The 21,122-nt window shown below is 37.6% G+C and overlaps 1 protein-coding gene across 2 annotated transcripts; it reads right to left on the bottom strand.

Moving 5' to 3' along the window:
- Window positions 1–2,811: 2,811 nt before the first annotated feature.
- gprs (speckle type BTB/POZ protein) lies at window positions 2,812–18,462 on the bottom strand. 2 transcript variants are annotated; one of them, XM_089242916.1, is made up of 7 exons: window positions 18,355–18,462; window positions 12,216–12,405; window positions 7,836–7,986; window positions 7,600–7,717; window positions 6,618–6,775; window positions 3,470–3,727; window positions 2,812–3,332 (listed from the first exon to the last, which is right to left on the bottom strand). In XM_089242916.1, exons 2-7 carry the CDS (start codon window positions 12,395–12,397, stop codon window positions 3,042–3,044), a joined length of 1,158 nt encoding a protein of 385 aa, XP_089099042.1. In that variant the 5' UTR covers window positions 12,398–12,405; window positions 18,355–18,462; the 3' UTR covers window positions 2,812–3,041. The 2 variants fall into 2 exon arrangements, with proteins under 2 accessions (XP_089099042.1, XP_089099041.1); XM_089242915.1 differs by lacking the exon at window positions 18,355–18,462 and adding an exon at window positions 12,970–13,148.
- Window positions 18,463–21,122: the final 2,660 nt, after the last annotated feature.

The raw sequence follows: 21,122 nt of genomic DNA on the forward strand, positions 1-21,122 counted from the left end.
GTGCAAAATGTTTATATGCAAAATGCTGTGAACTAATAGATGTCAAAGATTTTTAGCTATCGTTTAAACATGTCATTGATCACAAGTATCATTATTTTTTGGTCAAATCACATAACCTTTTTCATATAACCTTTTTTCCCCTTCTCTACAATGTGTAACTTAATACTGCATAGTAGAACTTGAATGACACTATGAATGACCTCTATGAAATGCTATGTTTTTTTAATGAAGTAGGCTTTCTCCCGATTATCAGCAGGTGCAAAGTAAAGAATATAAGGGAAAGTATTTGATTGAAAAATATACTGTACACACGAAATATCTGGGCTTGTCAATGCTAAAATAAGCCTATAAACTGGCGAGCATGTATATTTTATGCATTCAACAAAAGTAATTGTATGAGAGAAATATTTCCTTCTTCCTGACGGGCCTTTCAGGTATTACGTCATCATCGATGAGGGGGGAGGGGGTTTCCTATTTGCTGACTTTTGATGACAGGGGGGGGGGGTTTGGATAATGCTTACGTCATCAACTGCCCTTTATGAAAATATTAAATATTTTTAATAGCATCTTACTCGGTGCGCCAAAAATGAGAAAAACCTTTCGATAGTTTGTGGGCAGTTGAAGTAACATTCCCCCCCCCCTATTGATAAGTGCCCTACAGAGCCACTTTAGTGATCTCTAAATGTTTCGCGGATCCAAGTGATCTGGAAATGTGTCTGGGCCGCTTAAGTGCTCTGGAAACTTTGCCACCCATCACTCAAGTGATCCGTAATTATATACCTTGGACCATTTAAATAATCTAAGAATGTGCCGCGGGTAACTTGAGTGATGTTGAACCGCACTGGGGGGGGGGGCATTTAAGTGCTCTAAAACTACGTCACATCCAGTGCTCCCACTCGTCCTACTTTTCGGTAAAATGTCCTACTTTTGTCCTACTTTCTCGGTTTTGTCCTACTTTCTCGGTTTTGTCCTACTTTCTAGTTTTTGTCCTACTTTTCCTACTTTTTTACCAAATCCTATCGACAAAATTTGTGTAATTGATTTAATTGAGCAGGAAATCATTGATATATTGCCAAATATTACAAATGTTGAAGAATGCAATTAATGATTCTGCCAAAGCAGAAATTTTATCATTTTTAAGGTTATTTGGGGGGGAGGGGGTGTATGTGGACCATTTGGTTGATTAATTTTTCATTTGCTTAGTTTGAGGGTTCAACAAGTATATTAGTCATTAACAACTTCTGTCTGGATTCAGTAGTCTTCAACTACTACTGACAAGCATGAAAAATAATTTTGTATTTATTACTTCGTGGTCTTGGACAGTAACTAACATTCATCATTCAAAATTACAGTGCAAATAGGTGAAACAACAGTTTGCATTTCAAAGCAGTTGGATACATAGGCCTATTCTAGGTTTGGTGATTCTGCTGCTACCCAATAGCATTCAGTTGTCTTCTGTATTTTTAAGGCATGAAGAGGTATAAACGATATTTGCAATGTGCTCAGCAAAGAGCTAGAAATAGAAGTGCTTCATTTGTCAGAAATGACATGGCATTGAACAGTAAAATGTGAGAACAAAACAGTAAAATTTAAAAAATAATGAACAACGCAGTAAAACTATCTGGTTCATTTTGTCTTATTTACATCAGATCTTGTAATCTACACATTTTGCACTGTGCTTTTGAAAGTGGTCTCGAAGGAGTGTCATTCTTAAAAAAAATACGTCTTCAAAATATGATGTGCCTTGTCGAAGAGAGTTGACAAGCTCTGCATTTTAGAAGACTCCAAAAAAGTATGAATTATATATGAGAAGAGACAGCAAAGAATCATCTGTGGTGGCTAGTGCACTGTTTTGGCCAAAAATTGGTTTAACCAAGGCATTTATCATTTTGCTGTGGCTTGAGTCAATCTTATAGGAAACTGAAATAGTGCTATAAAAAAAAAATTAATTCAAAATTAATTTTTTTTTAATTATTTGAAATTTTTTTGCTCTGATTATGTTGTCTAAAGGGGTTACCCTCCCCCATCCTACTTTTTAGTCCTGCGTTTTCCTACTTTTTCTCATTTTTTGAGTGGGAGCCCTGCACATGTCACTGTCACTCAAGGAATCTCTAAATGTGTCACGGATCGCTTAGGTGTTATGGAACTGTGTCCCGGGTCATTTAAGTGATCTGAAAATGTGCCACGGGCCGCTTAAATGTTCTAGAATTGTACCACGGGACACTTTAGCGATCTGTAGATGTGCCGCTTAGTTCATTTTTTTTACAAAATTAGATTTGAGGAGGGCAGGCCGCATCAGATAACCCTCCGGGGCGCCATATTTGGTCCACGGGCCTTTATACGATTTATCATTACATGGCTTAGAGGGTGGGTCACAATGAACTTATTATAGGTAAATTTTGAGTCCACAGCCTTCAAATAACATTGAAATTAACAGAAATTTATTCTAGTAACATATAAAGGTATTTTCTTCTGAAATTTCTATAAAAAAATATTTTTTTTGCATTAAAAAAATAAATTTTTGAACGTGGGAGGAGGGGCACGCGAGCCCCCTATGCCCCCCCCCCCCTGCTGTACGTCTCTGATCCCACCAATATGTGCGTTAGGATTCAGAGGGGCAGAGCTCGTGACGAAATTTTGCTGACGGAGGGGGGGGTCAGGGTTTTGCTTACTTTTGCAGACAAGGGGGGGGGGAATTCAAAAATGGCTAAAAATTTGCTTACGTAATACTTGAACGGCCCCTGATCAGTGAGATTCCTATCAGACCGTACACATCAAGGATAAAAAATATTGTAAAGAATTTTTTTTCTTCAAAATTTTATTTGATGAAACATTTATATGACAATTTTTACAATACACAATATGCATAATGTAGTAGTTATGTTCGGAACACCATGCAGGAATGGTATGGCGTTAAATGCTTACGTTATACAGGCATCACTTCTTATCTTCTGTATCATGCATGTTCATGGGAGTCCTTTGGAGATCTTGCGTTTGTTTTGCAGAACACTTATAGTTGGCAGTGGGGGGAAAAAAGCTCACTAACTTTCAGCCAATGTCTTGCTCCTCTTGTAAAGTCTTCTGGTTGACTTGGTGAATCTTCCTGTCGTTTTCTTTTCTTGATCGGTGTCTGATCCCTCTGGGATAGCTGCTGGAGCAGCTGCAGTGGCCAAGAGGTTAGATGCTTCATGACTGGGCAAGGAAGTCATGAGAGACATTCGTCGGAATCGATTTGGGGAACCAACTTTTCTGAAATCCACGCTCGACGGATCGGCTTGATACGCCAGAGCATTCATGATCACGTGGTCGGGAACTACTCCGAGTGGGTGTACCTGTAAAATGGAGAAGAGGAAATCGTGAGATTAATGTCAAACGTGTACGTTTTCTGTGTATTCTTGAATTTTAAACGAAAAAAACCACCGACAACAATCGCTAGCTTAATTATTTTTCGTGGAAAATAAATTCTCACCTCACGCATTAGTACACCAGCAGGAATTTTATAGAACTCTATGCATTCCAGGAAGTTGTCCATGACTTCGCGAAGGTCAGCCGTTGGTTCAGCGTCGCAGTAACGTCGACTCCAGTGAGATGCTGCTTGAAACTTGGTTAATTCATCAGCTTGGAGTTCTTCTCTCGAAAGAATCAGCCTGACGACGTGCTCAGGTAGCAAAGCGAATGATCCCAGGCTGAGCACTTCGTTGCCGTGATAATCAACGAATTCTAAAACCTTTAAAATGTAACAGAATTTTCCGTTTCGATCAACAAAGAATATAAGTACACCATAATTAGTGCAAAGAGTATTGTGTAGAACAGTGGTTCTCAACCTTTTAAAGCCCGCGGTCCAGTTGATCTTTTTTTTGTGAGTAGATGGCTTAGTTATACACATGACTAATGGAAAATAAATGAGGAAAAATGAATCAGTGAATCACTTACGGCCCGGTTTAACTCATTCATCGGGCCGCGGCTCAGCGGTTGAAAAACACTGATTTGTTGAGATTCTCCTGATTTGTTGTTTATACAAGATTCATTGAAAGACTGGTTACTTGTGGAAATGAAGATTACAAGGAAGAAAATTCATCACTGCCCCACGGGGACTCGAACCCCGGTCTCTCGCTTGCCGCATGTGGCCTATGTCATTCACGAACTAGTAGTTGATTGTTGCCGCCGTCCACGTACGGAGCCTTTCAACATATATATACGCTCCAAGGTTGTAATATTTTCTCTGCTTCCATAGCTTAGATGGGAGAGCACTCGTCCGGCAAGCGAGAGACCGGGCTTCAAACTCCCGTGGGGGCAGTGATGAATTTTCTTCCTTGTAATCTTCATCTCCACAAATAACCAGTCTTTCAATGAATCTTGTATTAACAAGTGGAGAGGACATTTCTATATGCATTTGTTGTTTAGGTGTCAGGTATTTGTTACCCGCTGAGGAAGTGGGAAGGGGACCCACAGCATCCATGGCAACCATTTGTAAAGGTCTGTTGGTGATGGGCATCCTCTGTGATGGAAACCAATTTATTTTTAAGGAATTGCGGTTCTTACCCAGACAGGAATGACAATTTTCAACGTATCTTTTAATTTGGACGTACATCCCTGGCCAATAAAAGGTGGTCTTTATTCTGGCCAAGGTGCGGGTCAGACATGGATGGGCCGTACCTAGAGTAGAGTGATTTAGGGCGATCACCTCCTCTATCAGCAGCTCGCACCACTAATTTGTCAATTTTTTGTACCCTCCCCTTAGGCTTCCTCAGGGTTGCATATAGACAGTCGTTCCACGGGAAAAACAACAGTTTTTTCGGAAGAGGTATCTGGTACCTTTATGCACTGCCTAATTTTGATGCAATAGGCATCATCTTCCTGAAGGATTTGAATTCTTATTTTAAAGGTTGGGTCAACAGAGGTTTGCACCTGTTCAACTGTTTAGACCCCCCCCCCTTCTTGACATGAAGTCAGTTGGTTTGTTGGATGCCCCAGGACAATGGATGATGGAATAAAAAAAAATATATATGGGCATGTTTTTTATCAGCCACCTCGTTGGGCATTTTGCCTGTTGTGGCGTTGTTTTTTGTATATGTATTTAAAAAACAATTTTGAACGCGATTTTCTCAGATAAGCAGTTTTTGAGCTCATCCGTAAGATTAAAAAAATAACTACTGAAACCAAAAATTCAGAAATTTTAAAAAAATGTTTATTCGACATGTAAATTGGTGAAATGAACCTCGAACTTAAATATCTGACTGTCCTTTAGAATTTTATGAATTTTTAATGTTTGAAAAAAAAAATGTAAATTTCAAAAATCTGAATTCACCGTTTTAAAAAAAAAATATTTCCCATTGGTCAATTGCTGAATCAAAGGTTCGTTTTACTAACACTTGTTGAATAGACATTTCTGCAGAATTTTGGTGCTGATTTTTTTTTTATATCATGAATGAGCTCAAAAACTGCAATCTACGAAAATCGTGTTCAAAGTGTTTTTTTTCTTTCTTCTACAATATATATGCAGGATGTCCACTCTTATCGTTGTCCAATGGCTATTTCCTGAACCGTTGGTTTTAGAGACAACTTTCAATTAGCAAAAATTTCTCAAATCATTTTAAATTCTGTTCAAATGAAAAAGTTAATAAAACTTTCAAGAATTACATTTTTATACTGTCCTCTAACTTCCAGTTATAAAGTTGTTTTCCTGTCTCTCCTGAGGCCAACAAAAAGTTTCCATTTTTGTAAGTGCAATATTTGCTGAGATATTTGAATTCAAAAACAAGGGAGAAAAGAGGGAATTGATAGTAAAAACTAACGGATATTGCACTTAGAAACATGGATTTTTTTTGTTGGCCTTAGGAGAGACAGGGCAAAAGTTAGAGCATAGGAGGACTGTATAAAAATTTAAATTTTGTAACTTTTTTATTGCAATTTTTTTCATTCTTGATGGGCGACATCATTCAAAACATTTGTTCTAATTGGAAGTTGTCTCTAAAACCATCAGTTCAGGGAATAGCCATTGGACAACGATAATAGTAGACACCCTGTATATACATATATGTACATTTACACTATAATTCTCATTGCTTCTTTCTTTGAAACAACAAATTAACCAACTAACACGCAATTATTTGCATTTGATTTGCAATTCATCTCTGAAAAATTGATATTTCATACAGGGATTGTGACACCCCTTAAATTGCTCTTATAGCAATAGCAGTTCATCATCATTATGATCCTCGTTCTTTGTCGGTATTTCCTATCCTACCAAAAGGTATTGGTGACAGACTCAACAGAGTAAAGGACTAAAGGGGCAGAGCTCGGGCCTTGTCTGCTCTAACAGACTCAACAGGAGAACAATAATTCGTATTTGCATTTGAATAACTTGGAAACTATTTGCATAGGGTAGGAGTTAATGTTTTTCCTCTTTGTTCATGCTATAAACTTTACAGATTGATGCGTATCCAAGTCAAGGAAGGAAATAGATTTGAAGTACTATTTAAAAAGAAAATGGAGGTTATACTCTCCCATAAGTATGATCATACGGAGAAACGTACATATGAGAGTTCAAAGTAGAAATGAGTTTGAGTAAGAGAAAATATATAATTTCTAACAGAAATAAAGAAACAACGCCTTACCTTTTGCACGAGTGATTTTGTACATTTGTACTGTATGTATTTTTCAGCTGATGCTAACAGCGCACACACCGTGTCGACGTTTATGCAGCATTGAACGAAACCCATGCACGCTTTCCGCAACTCATCCAAACCATAATAATCCGCAGCGTTCATCAAGCCTAGAAAATCGGCAGAATTTTTTCACGATATCATTATACCGCCAATTTATTCGATATCATGCTTTTAAATCATTCTGCTGCGACATTTTTCACGCTATCGCCAAGCACGAAATCTCTGTTCTGATATCAGAGTACGTCACTAAAAAATAGATTCTTCTAGCATCAAATTAATACACCCACATCTAGATAATAACTAGAACAGTGTTTTCCAAAGTGGGCAATATCATTCCAGCACCCCTGGTCCAGGGGGCGGTAGAAGCTACGAATTTAACATGGGATCATGGGAACATGGATTATAGGTTCTCTTGAGTTGGGGACGATGAGAGAAAAATAATTCTGATGAAGGGGGCGATGGAACAAGAAGTTTGTGAAACTAAGAACTAGAACATAGTTCCTATATTGTATGAGCAACCACAGCAAAGACGTGTCGTCGTAGGATACGTCTTATAATGTGTGTAACGGCAATATATTGCCATTCTACTCAGGGCCGTCTTGGACGCATGGGCCTTCCGTGGCTTGGCATTGGGTCTTCAAGTGCATAGAGAGCCGAATTTTGATGAGACGAAATTTGAAAAAATAATAACGCGCGTTCACAAATGATACAACATACAAATATTTGAAATTGCAGTGTCTGGTATGTAATTGGGAAGGGTCATTCTTTTGCACTGGAGCCCATGGTTTTATTTGGACGGTCCTTGTTCTGACAAGTCGATATGGGTGGGCTCATAATTTATGGTCGAATACACATCGAAATTCATGTCCATATGATGAACAGAATCTTGCCGACACAAGAACATACTTGATCAACATGAAGATATGCTTACCAAGAAGAGTTCTAGCTTGAAGTGTAACGCATCCCGTGTGTATATATTCAATGAGTTGGCGAAAGACGTCCGGTTCGAATTCCTCCACGATCAGCGTCTGATGACCGCCTGAGGGCACCTTTTCAAAAAATAAAAATATTGGACAGTCTTTTTGGAGGCAAACTGCTTGGTAAAATATTGACTATATTTTGTCTTCTGATACTGTATTATGTATAGGCAATAAAAAAAAATCGAACCTGTGTGAGTTGAATATTCAAGATGGGTTCGCTACTCCGCTTCAGAAACATCTTTAATTTGGTCTCCTTGGTGGTGGACTCACGTTTCTTCATCAGCGATTCTCGAGCTGGTGTCTGTTGCTGTTGCCCGTAGAGTATCTTATGGAAAACGCTGTAAATATATTTATGCAAAAACTGCTTTAAAGAAAGAATTTCAAAGGGACAGAATTGACAAACAATCATCATAGACATCTCTAATTTACATATGTATATTCTCATCGTCAAAAAAAAAATTAAGCCCATTTCCCCTATTATCTTCTTGGTCCTTTTTCTTGCACACGTTCCTAATAATTTAAAAATGGATCATTGTGCATTTGCTTTTTAGCTTAGTTTAGCAGATTTTGCTTTATAATTTATATATTTTTAAATGTAAATTCAAATACTCACATACAAGAGCAATTCAATGAATAATGATTGTATATAATGCTTTTAAACGCCAAATTGATAAATGAAAAGGGAAATTCATAAATTTTTGCCTCAAGCTCAGATTATTGAAATGTTTCTCATGTAATACAACTTATAGAGAAGGGAAAGATTATCAACTAAAGTTTTGAACACATTGCCTTTTGGCGTTCCTGAAGAACCTTCTGATTTGCTTCCATATCACAATAGGAAATATATTGCTTGTCAGGTTTCTTCCCTCAGAAAGACATTTCCTATTGATTTTGAACCTCTTAAAAACCGCTCATTTCCGAGGAAACCGCTTTTTCCTTTTTGCGTCTTGTTCTTGTTTAGAAAAGTTTCTCCACATTCCAGTTTATTACTGAGATTTGTTAATTTTTAAGAATAACTAATAACACGGACTTCTCGAACAAAAGATGAATCAAACTACGGCATTGTTTTTCAATCATGAATTACCTCCTAAGATCCTTTGGTCAAACTATAGAGGGAGTCCTGGAGTTATGCTAAAGCAGAAATTAAAATGAAAATACATATATAGCGTGTGGTTATGCTCTGGAACTCCACCCGCGGACCCTTTACTAAGTTGTTACGAATCCCGGGTGACCAGAGGTCACTTTTAAAACCAAATTAACTATACCATTAACCCTCCGCCCTAATGTTCATGAATGAGATATCTCGGCCCTGTATAAATGAAAGAAAAAATGTATTAGAGCTCTTTCTCTCCCCCCCCCCCTTCTCTTGTGACTCTTCATTGGTGACCATGTAAAAGAAAAAATTGTTCTTTTTTCCTATCTCTACCTCAGCATTATCATCTTTCCCTCACTACGGTTTGACACTTGGTAGCCATGAGAGGGAGGTGAATCTACTCTGAACGAAAATCCACTCTGATTATTTTTTATTTCATTTCCCATGCGTTAACAATTATACCAGTTTTTTGGCATTTATCTCTTCCCTTCAACTGCTCAGCGCACAGTGAACTGAAAAGCTGGATTTTCTGAAAATGTGCTCAAGCATGAAAAAAATATTTCTTTGTATAGCTGAATAGATAGTGTATTTTTTGTCAATCTTTTGGTTTTCTTCTATCCGTCTGGGTTTTGGCTACACGGAAGCATGTTTCAGCTAATTTTGTAAGTCTGAAATCGGTGGTAAGAAATTGCGCGCGTCAGTTCTCGCAAATATTAGCCCTTTTTTCGGAATTTTCAAGACAAAGCATCCGGGTTTTCAGGGTTGAGGAACCTTGAGCAGACATGTGTAAATACGTCAATGTTCATTATATTGATCTAGCATTCTTTTTAATTAATCTACTGAATTTAGAATGTGATGTAATTTCTAAAATTTCGAACATGACTTTTTTCTGAAACATGAACCATTTTGTTATAACTCCGGCCTGTTTCAGGCAAAATTTCTTTGATAAACTTGAAGATGGCATCTTTGAGCTTCCATAAACGTAAAAATTCGTTGTGCATTCGTGTCTTTTTAAAGCAAAAAATGAATTAGAAGAGACTATATGCACGGTCAAATTCAGTATTCGAATTTTATTTTTCATTTTTTCAACAATTTTTTCTTCATTTTCTACAGGTTAATCGGAAGCCAAAATATTGATTGGACATCGACTTTATAATATCATATAGACAAATATATCAATAACATGGTGCATTATTTTCAACATTTTTCGCTTAATTTGGTCATTTTTCAGAAAAGCCCAAGTAAAAAAAACATTGAGTAAACTTTATGGCCATAAACAGTAATGCTGATTGAAAGTAAATATATAATTAAAAAGAAACCTCAAATGTGCAAGAAATTGGTAAGACCTGGTGACCTGAATTCACTTTTAACACCTTAATAGCAACAGCTCGATCGTAATATAAAGGTAATAAAGGTAAATATAAAAACTCACACACAAAACTATTCCGATAATAATGCTATATTCAAAAGAAACAGTGAAAAATGTAAGCGAAGGAATGTATCGACATTTTAATATAAACAAATAGATAATCATAACGAATGATAACAAAAATGCAAAACAATAATCCAATGATCATGAAATTATCTTCACAACGTTCGAGAGCTCGATAATATACGCTGACTTGTTTCACGTCAATTCGATTTTTTTTCCTTTTCACAGAGGAATTTTCCTCATCATTGTGTCGGTTAAGTAATATCTATGTTAAAAAAATTGCTTTATGCTAATACTTTATGTAAATATAGTGCATAACATTATTTTATAAGAAAAAAAAGGAAAATAATTTTGGTCAGGTTTACGGGTCAAATACCCATTGTGCGGGGTTAAAATTTGTTGCCAACGTAGCCTGTACGTAAGAGGGGTTAAAAATCAAGCATGAATCCGGAACAAATGGGGATGATCGCCTCTCTCTCAAGAGCAGAGTAAATATGGGGGAAAACTGATCTGCCCGGGAAATACAAAACGATTCAACGGAGCTACACATCTCCCGATACATCGCCCTGGACCCGCACCTGATTAAAATATAATATATAGCAGAGCCTCTGCATAACACGATCATCTATCAAAAAAATTTTTCCTGTATGACGACAATCTTACCCAAACGCTCATATTTCTGTTAATTTAACTCTACGAAGGTTTTAACAACTGGCCGTTGCGAAGATGAATTTTTGGAAAGAGAGAAAATTCAACTGCACTTTGCGGGAAATCGAAGCCACGTCTTTTCACTTTCCGGGTTCAATTCTTTTCGATTCCCCCGCAAAGGCTGTTGAATTTTCTCTCTTTCCAAAAATTCATTTTCGCAACAGCCAGTTGTTAAAACCTTCATATGGTAGCGGAGAGTGACGTCATCTCCTCGTATAATTTACTCTACACTGAAACTTATTTCTCATTTGATCATTTTTGTCGCACCACGGTCATTTTCTGCCCACGAGGGCTAATTTTTTTTTAGACTGGGGCCTACAATTTATTGCCGATTCCGGACGGCAGGTTTGTTTTTGGTGCGCTAACACCCTCGATGTGGGACTCCCTGCGGTAGCAATTTTTTCTGAAGTCATGCCACCGTTTTTTGTTGTACCCTTGTGTCAGGAAATTTTTGTGACAAGGACGAACCGGGTATCGAACTCGCGACACCTCGAAACATCCTTTGGTACTTTAGGTGAGCATCTTATCGACCTGGGCTAACGTGTCCAACTTATTTCTCAACGCGTTTTCAACAGAACGAAACGAAAACTCGTGCTTAAACTTCACTACAAATTTCACGTGGAATTTTTTTTTCTTTTAGTTATTTATTCAAATTCTTCTCCCGCACATTGTCACAAGAGAATGGAAGAAACAAGAGGGAGCGGTGAAACCAAAAAGCTCAATGTCTCTCTCGTTGAAAAGAGATTTTTATGTATTTAAAAAAAAAAAGGTGTCTGTTTAAATTCGCAGTAATTTCGATTAAAATATACTGTATGTGTCCTTAATTGTCATTCATTATAGTGTGAAAGGTGGACGAGGGAAAAAAAAGCTATATTCAAATATTTTTTGCCAGTCATTCCAAACTGTCCGTCGTACAAATAGTTTTCCTCTAGAGCAGTGTTTCTCAACCGCCATGCCTTGATAGCATTCATACCAGATATCATATAGCAGGCTAGTCTGCTATACCGGGCCACGAGTGATTAGTCGTTTCATTTTTCTTCATTCATTTTCCATTGGTCGTGTGTTTGATCGGGCCTTACTCACAAAACTGAATGAAACCGGGCCGCGGGCTTGAAAAGGTTGAGAACCGCTGCTCTAGAGCTGCTGATTAGAAGTTCAAGTGGCGTAAAACATCACTTCTACTGTATCAGCTTCTAAACACCTTTTACGTAGCCTTTTTTTATACTTTACTCGGGATATTTTAAGGAAATTGTAAATAACTAGATAAGCTTGGATTTAATTTTGGAGTTGGAGTGTATTGAGTGTGAAAATGAGAGGAAATGAAATTGACTTACCGACTCCGGGCTGCCAAAACTGCTTTCACAGCACACACAGGCTCTCGTGTATCACCGACCAGAAAAGTGACATCGCACAGTTCGGGCATGCTGGCCAAGAATTTCATGTCCTCTGCGAGCCCGGTCTTATTCTCAAACACAGAGAAATCTTCCGCATCATCAGATAGATCGTCTCCAGACATTATCGAACCTTAAATCAAACGAGAATTTATCACATGAAAATATCCAATGTCATAACACATTACTATCGAAATTTAACCATTCATAATCGTTAGTTTACTGTGTTGTCCTTTTAATCCTTCATATCGAGTATAATTTCGATTAAAAGTGTATAATTTTTGTCCAAATAACGCCGCATATAAGAAACGATTGATCAGACTCGCCCACGCAATTACTCTCCGGGAGGATCGAGCGCGTTTTCTCAGCTCGTGGGCGGTTTTTGTCGATTGCATTTTTTTCTCGACAAATTATCTTTGATGATTATATATAATAAATATATAATTTATTTATATTTATAAACTTTAGATTTAGGAAAGATCTCCTGGGATTTGCAAACTAAAAATTCCATTTCCTTAAATTACATAAGAAAAATTCCAGAATTCAAACTTGACAAGATTCTATCCGACATAAATATGAAATAATAAATGAAAAATTATTTTTGTATTCAAAAAGTGAAAAATTACTGCTTTATCTAATTTTTTTCCTACAATTATATTACAGTCGTGTATGATAAATTCCGAGAATGCATACTCACTCACTAACGTGTCATATTCCGAGATATCTTCCCTATATACAGCAGCGATCTCTGATGTATAAAGGGTTTGGATATTGTCGCATGTCGGCATTAGAAGATTCCGATGTTTTGGGCCCTTCTCAAGAACCCGCTCCGCTATTTTTCCGAACGAACGGTTTGGTTCCGTTTCTTCAAGATGTCGCAATTCTCAGCGAAAATGCTCGTATCGGAAAACTGCGAATGCGGAATTCTCACAGATGGCGCTTCTCTGCATAACATACTCCCTCCCGTTATGTCCCCCTCCGATATGACTTACTCTACCTTATTTATAATATTTCCACTTACATCAGCGCGTACAGTATACTTTTTGTATACAGGGTGATTACTGAATTCCTATTGCCGCATTTTACTGGCGAACCGTTGATCCTAGAGACATAGAAAAATTATACAAATAACGTGTAGTACTCGGATAAGTCATTTATGTTGCAAGTGGTTGCATTGTTATTGAAATAAAATAGAAATTTATACAGACACCCTGTCGCAAAAACCAATTGGGAAGTTGTCGTCCCTGTCTCTCCTGAGGACAACAGAAAAAAGTTCCACTTTTGTTAAGTTCTTTCCCAACTTTCATCTTCCCTTGTTTTTAATCAAGGTTAACGTGAAAAAACCGTTGCACTAAATTGCTTTAAAAGTACTCGTGCTTTTTCCCCCCGTCAAAAAACATTTTTTCTCCCAGGGAAGTAAAGCCCCCTGCTATAAAATATTGCTTTACCCTAATTGCAATTTATTTGCCTGATCATTGACTTTCCGGAAAACGATTGTGTTGATAAATTGCAATTAAAAACTGGGAGATTGCGTTTATAAACTTTTCTATACAAATAAATGCAAATACAACGCCACAACAGGCAAAATGCCCAACGAGTGGCTGATAAAAAGATGCCCATAAAAATATAGATGTCATATATTTCAAAAAAAAAACAGCAACCCAATTAAAAATGCAATTAACAGAAATTATAAACAATATATACGCATGATAAAATATTATATACAATGCCCATAAAGAATACTTATGGTTGTCTGTGATTCTAAGAATGGATAGCTTCTCGATTCACCCCAACATGTTTATCGTATTTCTTTTCAAACGTGTCAATTGTGTTACAATTTACTACCTCCGGAGGTAAGCTATTCCATATATTAACAACCCTATTAGAGAAAAATTCCCTGCGACACCATAACCTTGCATTGTCCCTCACCAATCGATACTGGCGTCCCCTTGTAAAAGCTACTTTACTATGATATTAATTTTTGAGGAACCAAATATTAACCATATAAATAATCCTATATGGGGAATACTCCCCATTATACTCCCCCTCTATATCTCCCTCATTTAACCGGCTATTCTCCCAACTGGTCGACCCTAAAGCCCCGTTCACATGTGCAAGATTGGGGGTCGCTTTGGTGATAATTACCAGCATGACAACTTTTTTCCCCTCGTAGGGAAGAAAAAGGTGGGAGAGAAGCTCATCAAAAAAAGCCCATCTTTCTTGGGGGCGATTGGAGGTCGACACCGACCTTCTCTCTCATAATCCTTTGCGCCGCGAAAACTGCTATAAGCTCCTTCGTCAACCGTCTTGAATCAATCACTTCCGTTCAACCTACGTAACCAGTGACGACTTCCGGAAAGAAGAGGTGGGATTACCGACATAAACTTAACGTCATGTGAGCGGTTTGTAGCAAAAATCCCCGTTATCGGGAACTTCCCGGGATGTTTTATTATACATGTGAACGGAGCTTTAGTTCCGGTTAAGAGGCATTGCGTTGTCCATTTTAATGCAACCAGAGGCACCGACATGAAGAAAACATTGGGGGGGGGGGGGAGAGAATTACTACTTTTTTTTTTCAAACCGAGCACAACTCCGGTCTATCGCCATGGGCATTTACCTCCGAATGAGTTGTGCAGGAAGTGTGAATGTTTGTAAATGCGTACACAGTGATGTGTCTGATTTTTCAGTGATGCCATTTATATTTCAAAAGTGAAGTTATATTTCAGAAGATTGAATATGTTTACCGTTTGTAAGCCTATTGCTCTCTGTGGCGTGACTTTTGAACGGAGGGATCGGCTTGCATTCGTGCCTCAAAGATGGGAATCACAGAAAACCAACTTCAGCCGACCACCACTGCCATGCCGGTGGGGTTCGAACCCGAGTCCCCTCGCAATGCGAGTCCATCACTATGACCACTCTACCACAACAGTGGTGGAGGAGATGGTACTACTTGACCATAGAGGTCACTCGCAAGCATTCCTCTGGGAAATTTCTACCGAATTGGTTTACATGCAAGAACGTGTTTTGTACGTAGCTTTGACGCATTTATGTTATCATAGTTATATTTGTTTCATTTTATACTGATGCTGGCACCTGTCTTCCATATTTTGGAATGAAAACTGCCAAATGCCTGGATTTTTAATGTTATGTAAATGTCGTGTTGAAGGTCTGATTACTGAAAGTTTCAGGTTGTTCCATGTATGCGGGGCTCGAGTGCATACGCAGGAGAGGAAGGAGTGCGTTGCATTGTTTGTTCATTAATTATTGGGATAAGTGAGCCCCCCCCCCCCACCCACAAAATTTATTAGGATGCCTTAAATCGCCTCAGCCCACAGGTTCCGGTGCCTCTTAATGCAATCTAGCAGTATTCCGATGCATTCTTGATTATCTAAATACTCGGTATAGTAAAAATAATATCGGAATTTAATGTCTCTCTCTCTCTCCTGAGAAACGATCAAATGGTCGTTCCATTGACCATTAATAAGTACATTCATAATTCGGAACTCGTTGCATTTAAAAAAAAAAAGAGTTTCAGCATTCATCACCTGCTCAGTTGTTAATGCCTTTTTTCGTTACGAATATGCAATCAAACTCTGTTACAACGACATCGAAGATTTCGTGAATATTATCGTTATAAGCGAGGTGTCGTTGCAAGAAAGGTTGCCGTTTTCGACACTTGCTTTTTGAAGAAAAATGTAATCAGATGCTGTGCAAGAAGATGTTGTTTCACTATGATTAGGGTGACCATATTTGATCGAAAGAAAACGGGAAATTGGAGTCTCAAATACGAGATATCGTTAATTAAATGTCTAAAATAACTTTTCAAAAAATTTAACAACTCTCAGAAAAATCGACAAATACATTACGAGAAAATATGAAAGGATTTGAAATGTATTTCAGGAAAAAAATCGAACAAATAAGTGAGATATAGTCATATTCATTTTTACATAGTTCTAAAGTTTATAAATTAAGCAAAATACCTCCATCTCTGACTCTAGTAAAGATTAAGAATTAGAGAGCGTAAACTTCGCCCAAAAAACCGGGGGAAACGGGACATTTTTGTAATGGAAACAGTCGAAAAGGGCGCAATTACTGGAGAATACAGAGTTTCCCAAAAACGTGACATGTTAATCAGCAGCACGTCGGAGCACCAAACTTCTTAAAAATCCTTTTTTTTTCCCATCGTTAGGTATCAAAAATGCCATAAAACGACAAAAAATGTGTCGTTATATCCTAGTTAGTGGCATTTTAATCGAAATCATAAGCAAGGTTCATTAACTTTATTCTCTATGGCAGTGCTCCTCAAAGTGTGCGTCGCGGTTCTTAGAGGTGCTGTCAACTTTTGTTAGGGTTTTCACGGAAAGCTGGAGATACTGATTTATGCTTTGAAGTGGTTCTTTTATAAGTGAAAATATCTACCACAAAATATTCTGGGGAGTGCAGATAAACAAAATGAATTGAGCGGGTGACAAAAGTTTGAGAATCACTGCTCCATGAGGATCATCCCATACTGCCAATTATTGATGTTACAACCGAGGTGTCTTATAATCGAGGTCTTTATAACCGAGTTTGACTACTACGCAAGTAAGTAGCCTGCTTCTGATGACATTGAAACTCCATTACTCTTCACTCAAATTACAAAAGAAAAATCAGTCGGTACTCGTCATGAGCTCTGGAACGAGTACCGAGAGGCACCACTATACATGCATAACTAGATTTCTTATCACCTCAATTATACAAGGTGATTCAAATTGTTTATCCATAGGACTATCTCTGCGATTAGTTGACTTGAGAAGTACACTTTCAATCACAAAATGTTTTCAAATGACATGCGGTTTCTTAAAATGTCGTAATTTATTTGAAGGGTCGTATATACATTAAAAAAAATAAGAAATTAACTTTTCCTACAGTCCCCGCGTGCCTGTTTGTTCCATACTCTGTCACGTAGCAGGGCTGGAAGAGATCTTGGGGGTCATTCAAGTATTACGTCAGGATCGAGGGGGGAGGGGGTTTTGGATTTGCTGACTTTTGATGACAAGGGGGGGGGGGGGTTTGAAGGTTGCTTACGTCATCAACCACCCTTTTTGAAGATATGAAATATTCTAAGCTAATTTTTGCGGGGAGGGGGGGGGTCAAAAATGGCTGAAAATCTGTTTACGTAATACTTGAATGACCCCTTGGCAACGGGATAAGTCCGGTGACAGAGTTCAGCCATTCATTCAGTCCCCGTGTGCCAAAAAACCAATTAGAAAGTTGTTGCCCCGTCTCTTTTGAAGCGAACAAAAAAAATTCACGTTTCCAAGTGCAAGATTCGCTGAGATATTTGAATTAAAAAATTAAAAAAAAGTTGGGAAAGAACATCACAAATGAGGAAAGAAGCGTTAGGTTTGTGCTGTTTTTTTCCCCAACTTTTTATTTTGAATTCAATTACTCAGCGAATATTGCACTTGGAAACGCGAGAAGTTTTTTATTTTTGGCCTCAGGAGAGAAAGGGAAACTTTCTAATTTAGTTTTTTAGCACATGGGGGCGGTATAAAAAGTAAATTTCTTTATTTTTTTTTAATGCATATATATACGATCCCTCAAATAAACTACATTTTAAGAAACCACATTTTTTGTCATTTGAAAAAAAATTTTGTTACAGAAAGTTTACTTCTAAAGTCAACGGTTGCAAAGATAGTCCATGTGGACAAACAATTTGAATCACCCCGTATAAGCAAACTGAATGAGAAAAGGTAAATTTGTTGCAGAAGAAATATATCTTCGGGTAAAATGATGCGTCGCAATGTAACAAATACTGCATTGGAAATAAGCACTTAAAATAATTATAATTGATATTTAAGTATTTTTTAATAGTGGAATCATACTTCATCATGCACCCTATTTTAGCACATAAGATTCTAAAATAAACATTTACGAGTTAAACATATCGAGCCTCTCAAATTAGGCGCATCAAGACATTTTGGCGGCGAAAGTTTTAAAAGACTTGTTGAAAGACGCATCTCTCTCGATGCAGCATGCCTTGGTTTTTGGTGCCGTAAAAAAATATGCAAGAACAAATAAAGGTTTAAAACAAACTCACATTATAAAAACAGGCTCATTAATATTCCCAGAAGAGAATCATTCTTCGGCCGCATATGATGCATGCTTGTTATGAAGAGACTTTTTAGCACATCAACAGGTTGGATCCTTCTCCAGAGTTGGTTTGTGAGGAGGAGGAGGAGGAGAGTTTTGGGAAAGAGGGGATTGGTGGGAACGTCTCTACCTCTCACTTTGGCTGCCTTCTGGGGGGCCCTCTAGTTTTACCATACCACGATGTGTTTCCGTGAAATAGAGAGAGAGAGACCAGCAACAGCGAGGTTCCCTCCCACCCAGGCCAGAAGCGGAGATTCTCCACAGCCTACCCCCTGTTACCATCTCCAGTCTAATCCTGATTCCTGCCCACAATATCGATCGGTATGATGCTAAAGATAGACTACACTCATGGACCAGTGTTACAAGTACAGCCACTGGAGGAAGAGAAAAAAATACATATAACAATAAAATAATAACAGTTACGCCAAGGAAATGGCAGCGGCAGCATCGCTGCGAATGAGGAGATATATGCTCGTTATTGTTATTTTGATTCTCGACAAATAAATATTCGTTGTTATTATCATTTTACTCACTTTTTAAAGTGTTTTTCCTCTTCTTTGGTTTTGAATTTAGCACGTTTCACACAGATTTCAAGCACTTTTATCGTCTTTGTCGGTTTTTCAACTTGAAATTGTAAATATTTTCTAGTGAATACAGTGAAAACCCTCTAAACGGTCACTACTCTTTTTAAGGCTGCAAAATAATTACGTTATTTTTTTAAACTATTAAATATCAACTCCCCCCCCCTTTTCCGGACAATTTTTTTTTGTCCGCAAAAAAGGGGTTTTACTCTATTTTTGACCCGCTCAAGTTTATTTATGGCACAATGTTCAAAATATGTTCAAAAATAACGAGCATGACATTTTCATACTTTCGCAGAACTCAAAGATTGATGATTCTAAGTGCAGTGAAGCCTCGGGGTGACGATACTCGATATAACGTTAAATCCCTCTACAACGATTCAAGTCTTGTGTGGAAATGTCTTTTCTCTATTGTTAAACCGCTTCCTCTCGATATAACGATAATCTCTCTGCAGCGATATTTTCCCTTGGTCCGCAGGTAGTTTGTTCGTCCACGAAATGTTAATCTATGTAATATGTTCTGACTGAATCATCATCGCCGAGCCGAAACCGCTGAAGCTATAAACATGAAATTAGCCACTGGTTTTATTTTATAATTTAAAGGCTCACCAAGAAGGGATCTTTCGAAATTCAACCTCTAAATGGGCCATAAGAACGGGGGAATGTTCAAATTTATATGGACAAAGTAGCCTAGTCATCTTGGTCCGAAAGGCGATACCGCAGACGTGGTTTACAAAGAGGTACTGGGAAAAATGAAACTCAATTTTTAGGTGAGTTTTTATACTTCAGGAATTTTTAGATTACGGAATCCAAGCGAGTGAAGCCATGGGTAACACTAGTTTTAATATAATAATAAAACATTAAATATTTAAGGGGTTTTCTCACTACTCTTTCGACTTGAAAAACTCGAATTTTCAAAAATGACTTCAGAAAGTATTTCAATTGATTGCAAATAAAATATTAAAAATTTTGTGTCAATCGGTTAATTTTTTCTTTCATAATTAAAGAAATACTGTGGATTATAGTGTAAACGTATAACTAGAGAAAACACTTTGAACGCGATTTTCTCATATTGCAGTTTTTGAGCTCATCCGTAAGATTTAAAGAAAACTACTGCCCCCCCCCCAAAAAAAATTCTGAATTTTTGCAGAAAAGTTTAGTTGACATGTGTTAATAGAAAAGACTTCGGACTTTGATATCTGACCATCCGTTAGAATTTTCAAAGTTTGAAAAAATATATATATTTCAAAAATCTAAATTCAAAATTTTTTAAAAATACTTCCCATTAATCAATTGCTAAATCCGAGGTCTATTCTACTAACACATATCTGCAAAAATTCAGAATTTTTGGGGCAGTAGTTTTCTTTAAATCTTACGAATGAGCTCAAAAACTGCAATCTGAGAAAATCGCTTTCAAAGTGTTTTTTCTAGTAAATGTTTACACTATAATCCAGCATTTCTTTCTTTAATTATGAAAGAACAAACTAACCGATTGACACAAAATTTTTATTATTTTATTTGCAATCAATTGAAATATTTTTTTGAAGTCATTTTTGAAGATTCGACTTTTTCAAGTCGAAAAAGTAATGAGACCCCTTAAACGAATCGGTGCTGAAGATCTTTTGTTCCAGACTCTGCCACGAAGCTGGTTTGGAAGAAGCCTCGTCAACGGAATAAGTCCTGTGGCAGAGTTCTGGCGTTCATTCATTCATTGCTTAAGATCTTCATATTCATAGTATCATGCCAATACCTCCTATACCAGTAGCTATAGATGGCGTTGGTCAAGACGCGAAAGACCCGTAAATGTTTTCCCTACAGTATTTCTAACATTGCAGTGAAAACAACCCTGAGGGGAACAGTGTGAATCGGCTTTCCCCTTAATGAGAAGTCTCTCCACAGAGAGCAGAGTAGAATAACCAGGAAGCCGGATGCCCCTTTCAGAACTTCCAAACTTGTTCTTCCTCACTTACTGTTTTTAAAATTTCTTCCCCCCCCCCCCCACCCTTGCTTATTTAGGCTCTCAGCGTCCCTAACAGTTACTGCAGAAAAATTAACATCACGAAAAAATTCAATCATCCACACCATTAGCTCCCAAAGTATGGCTCACAACCCCCTGAGAAGTCACGTCAATGAA

This window comes from Pholcus phalangioides, unplaced genomic scaffold (assembly GCF_987345545.1).
Source record: "Pholcus phalangioides strain wild (caught in Gottingen) unplaced genomic scaffold, Ppha-v1.0 ptg000015l_1, whole genome shotgun sequence".
Lineage (NCBI taxonomy): Eukaryota > Metazoa > Arthropoda > Arachnida > Araneae > Pholcidae > Pholcus > Pholcus phalangioides.

Excerpts from the sequence above, each read along its gene's own strand:
- gprs (XM_089242915.1), bottom strand. The coding sequence starts at position 13,060 with ATGCCGACATGCGACAATATCCAAACCCTTTATACATCAGAGATCGCT. Across the intron at positions 12,406-12,969 it reads GGAATATGACACGTTAGTGA|GTTCGATAATGTCTGGAGAC; the intron begins GTGAGTATGCAT and ends GTTTGATTTAAG. Across the intron at positions 6,776-7,599 it reads TCAAGCTAGAACTCTTCTTG|GCTTGATGAACGCTGCGGAT; the intron begins GTAAGCATATCT and ends CCGATTTTCTAG.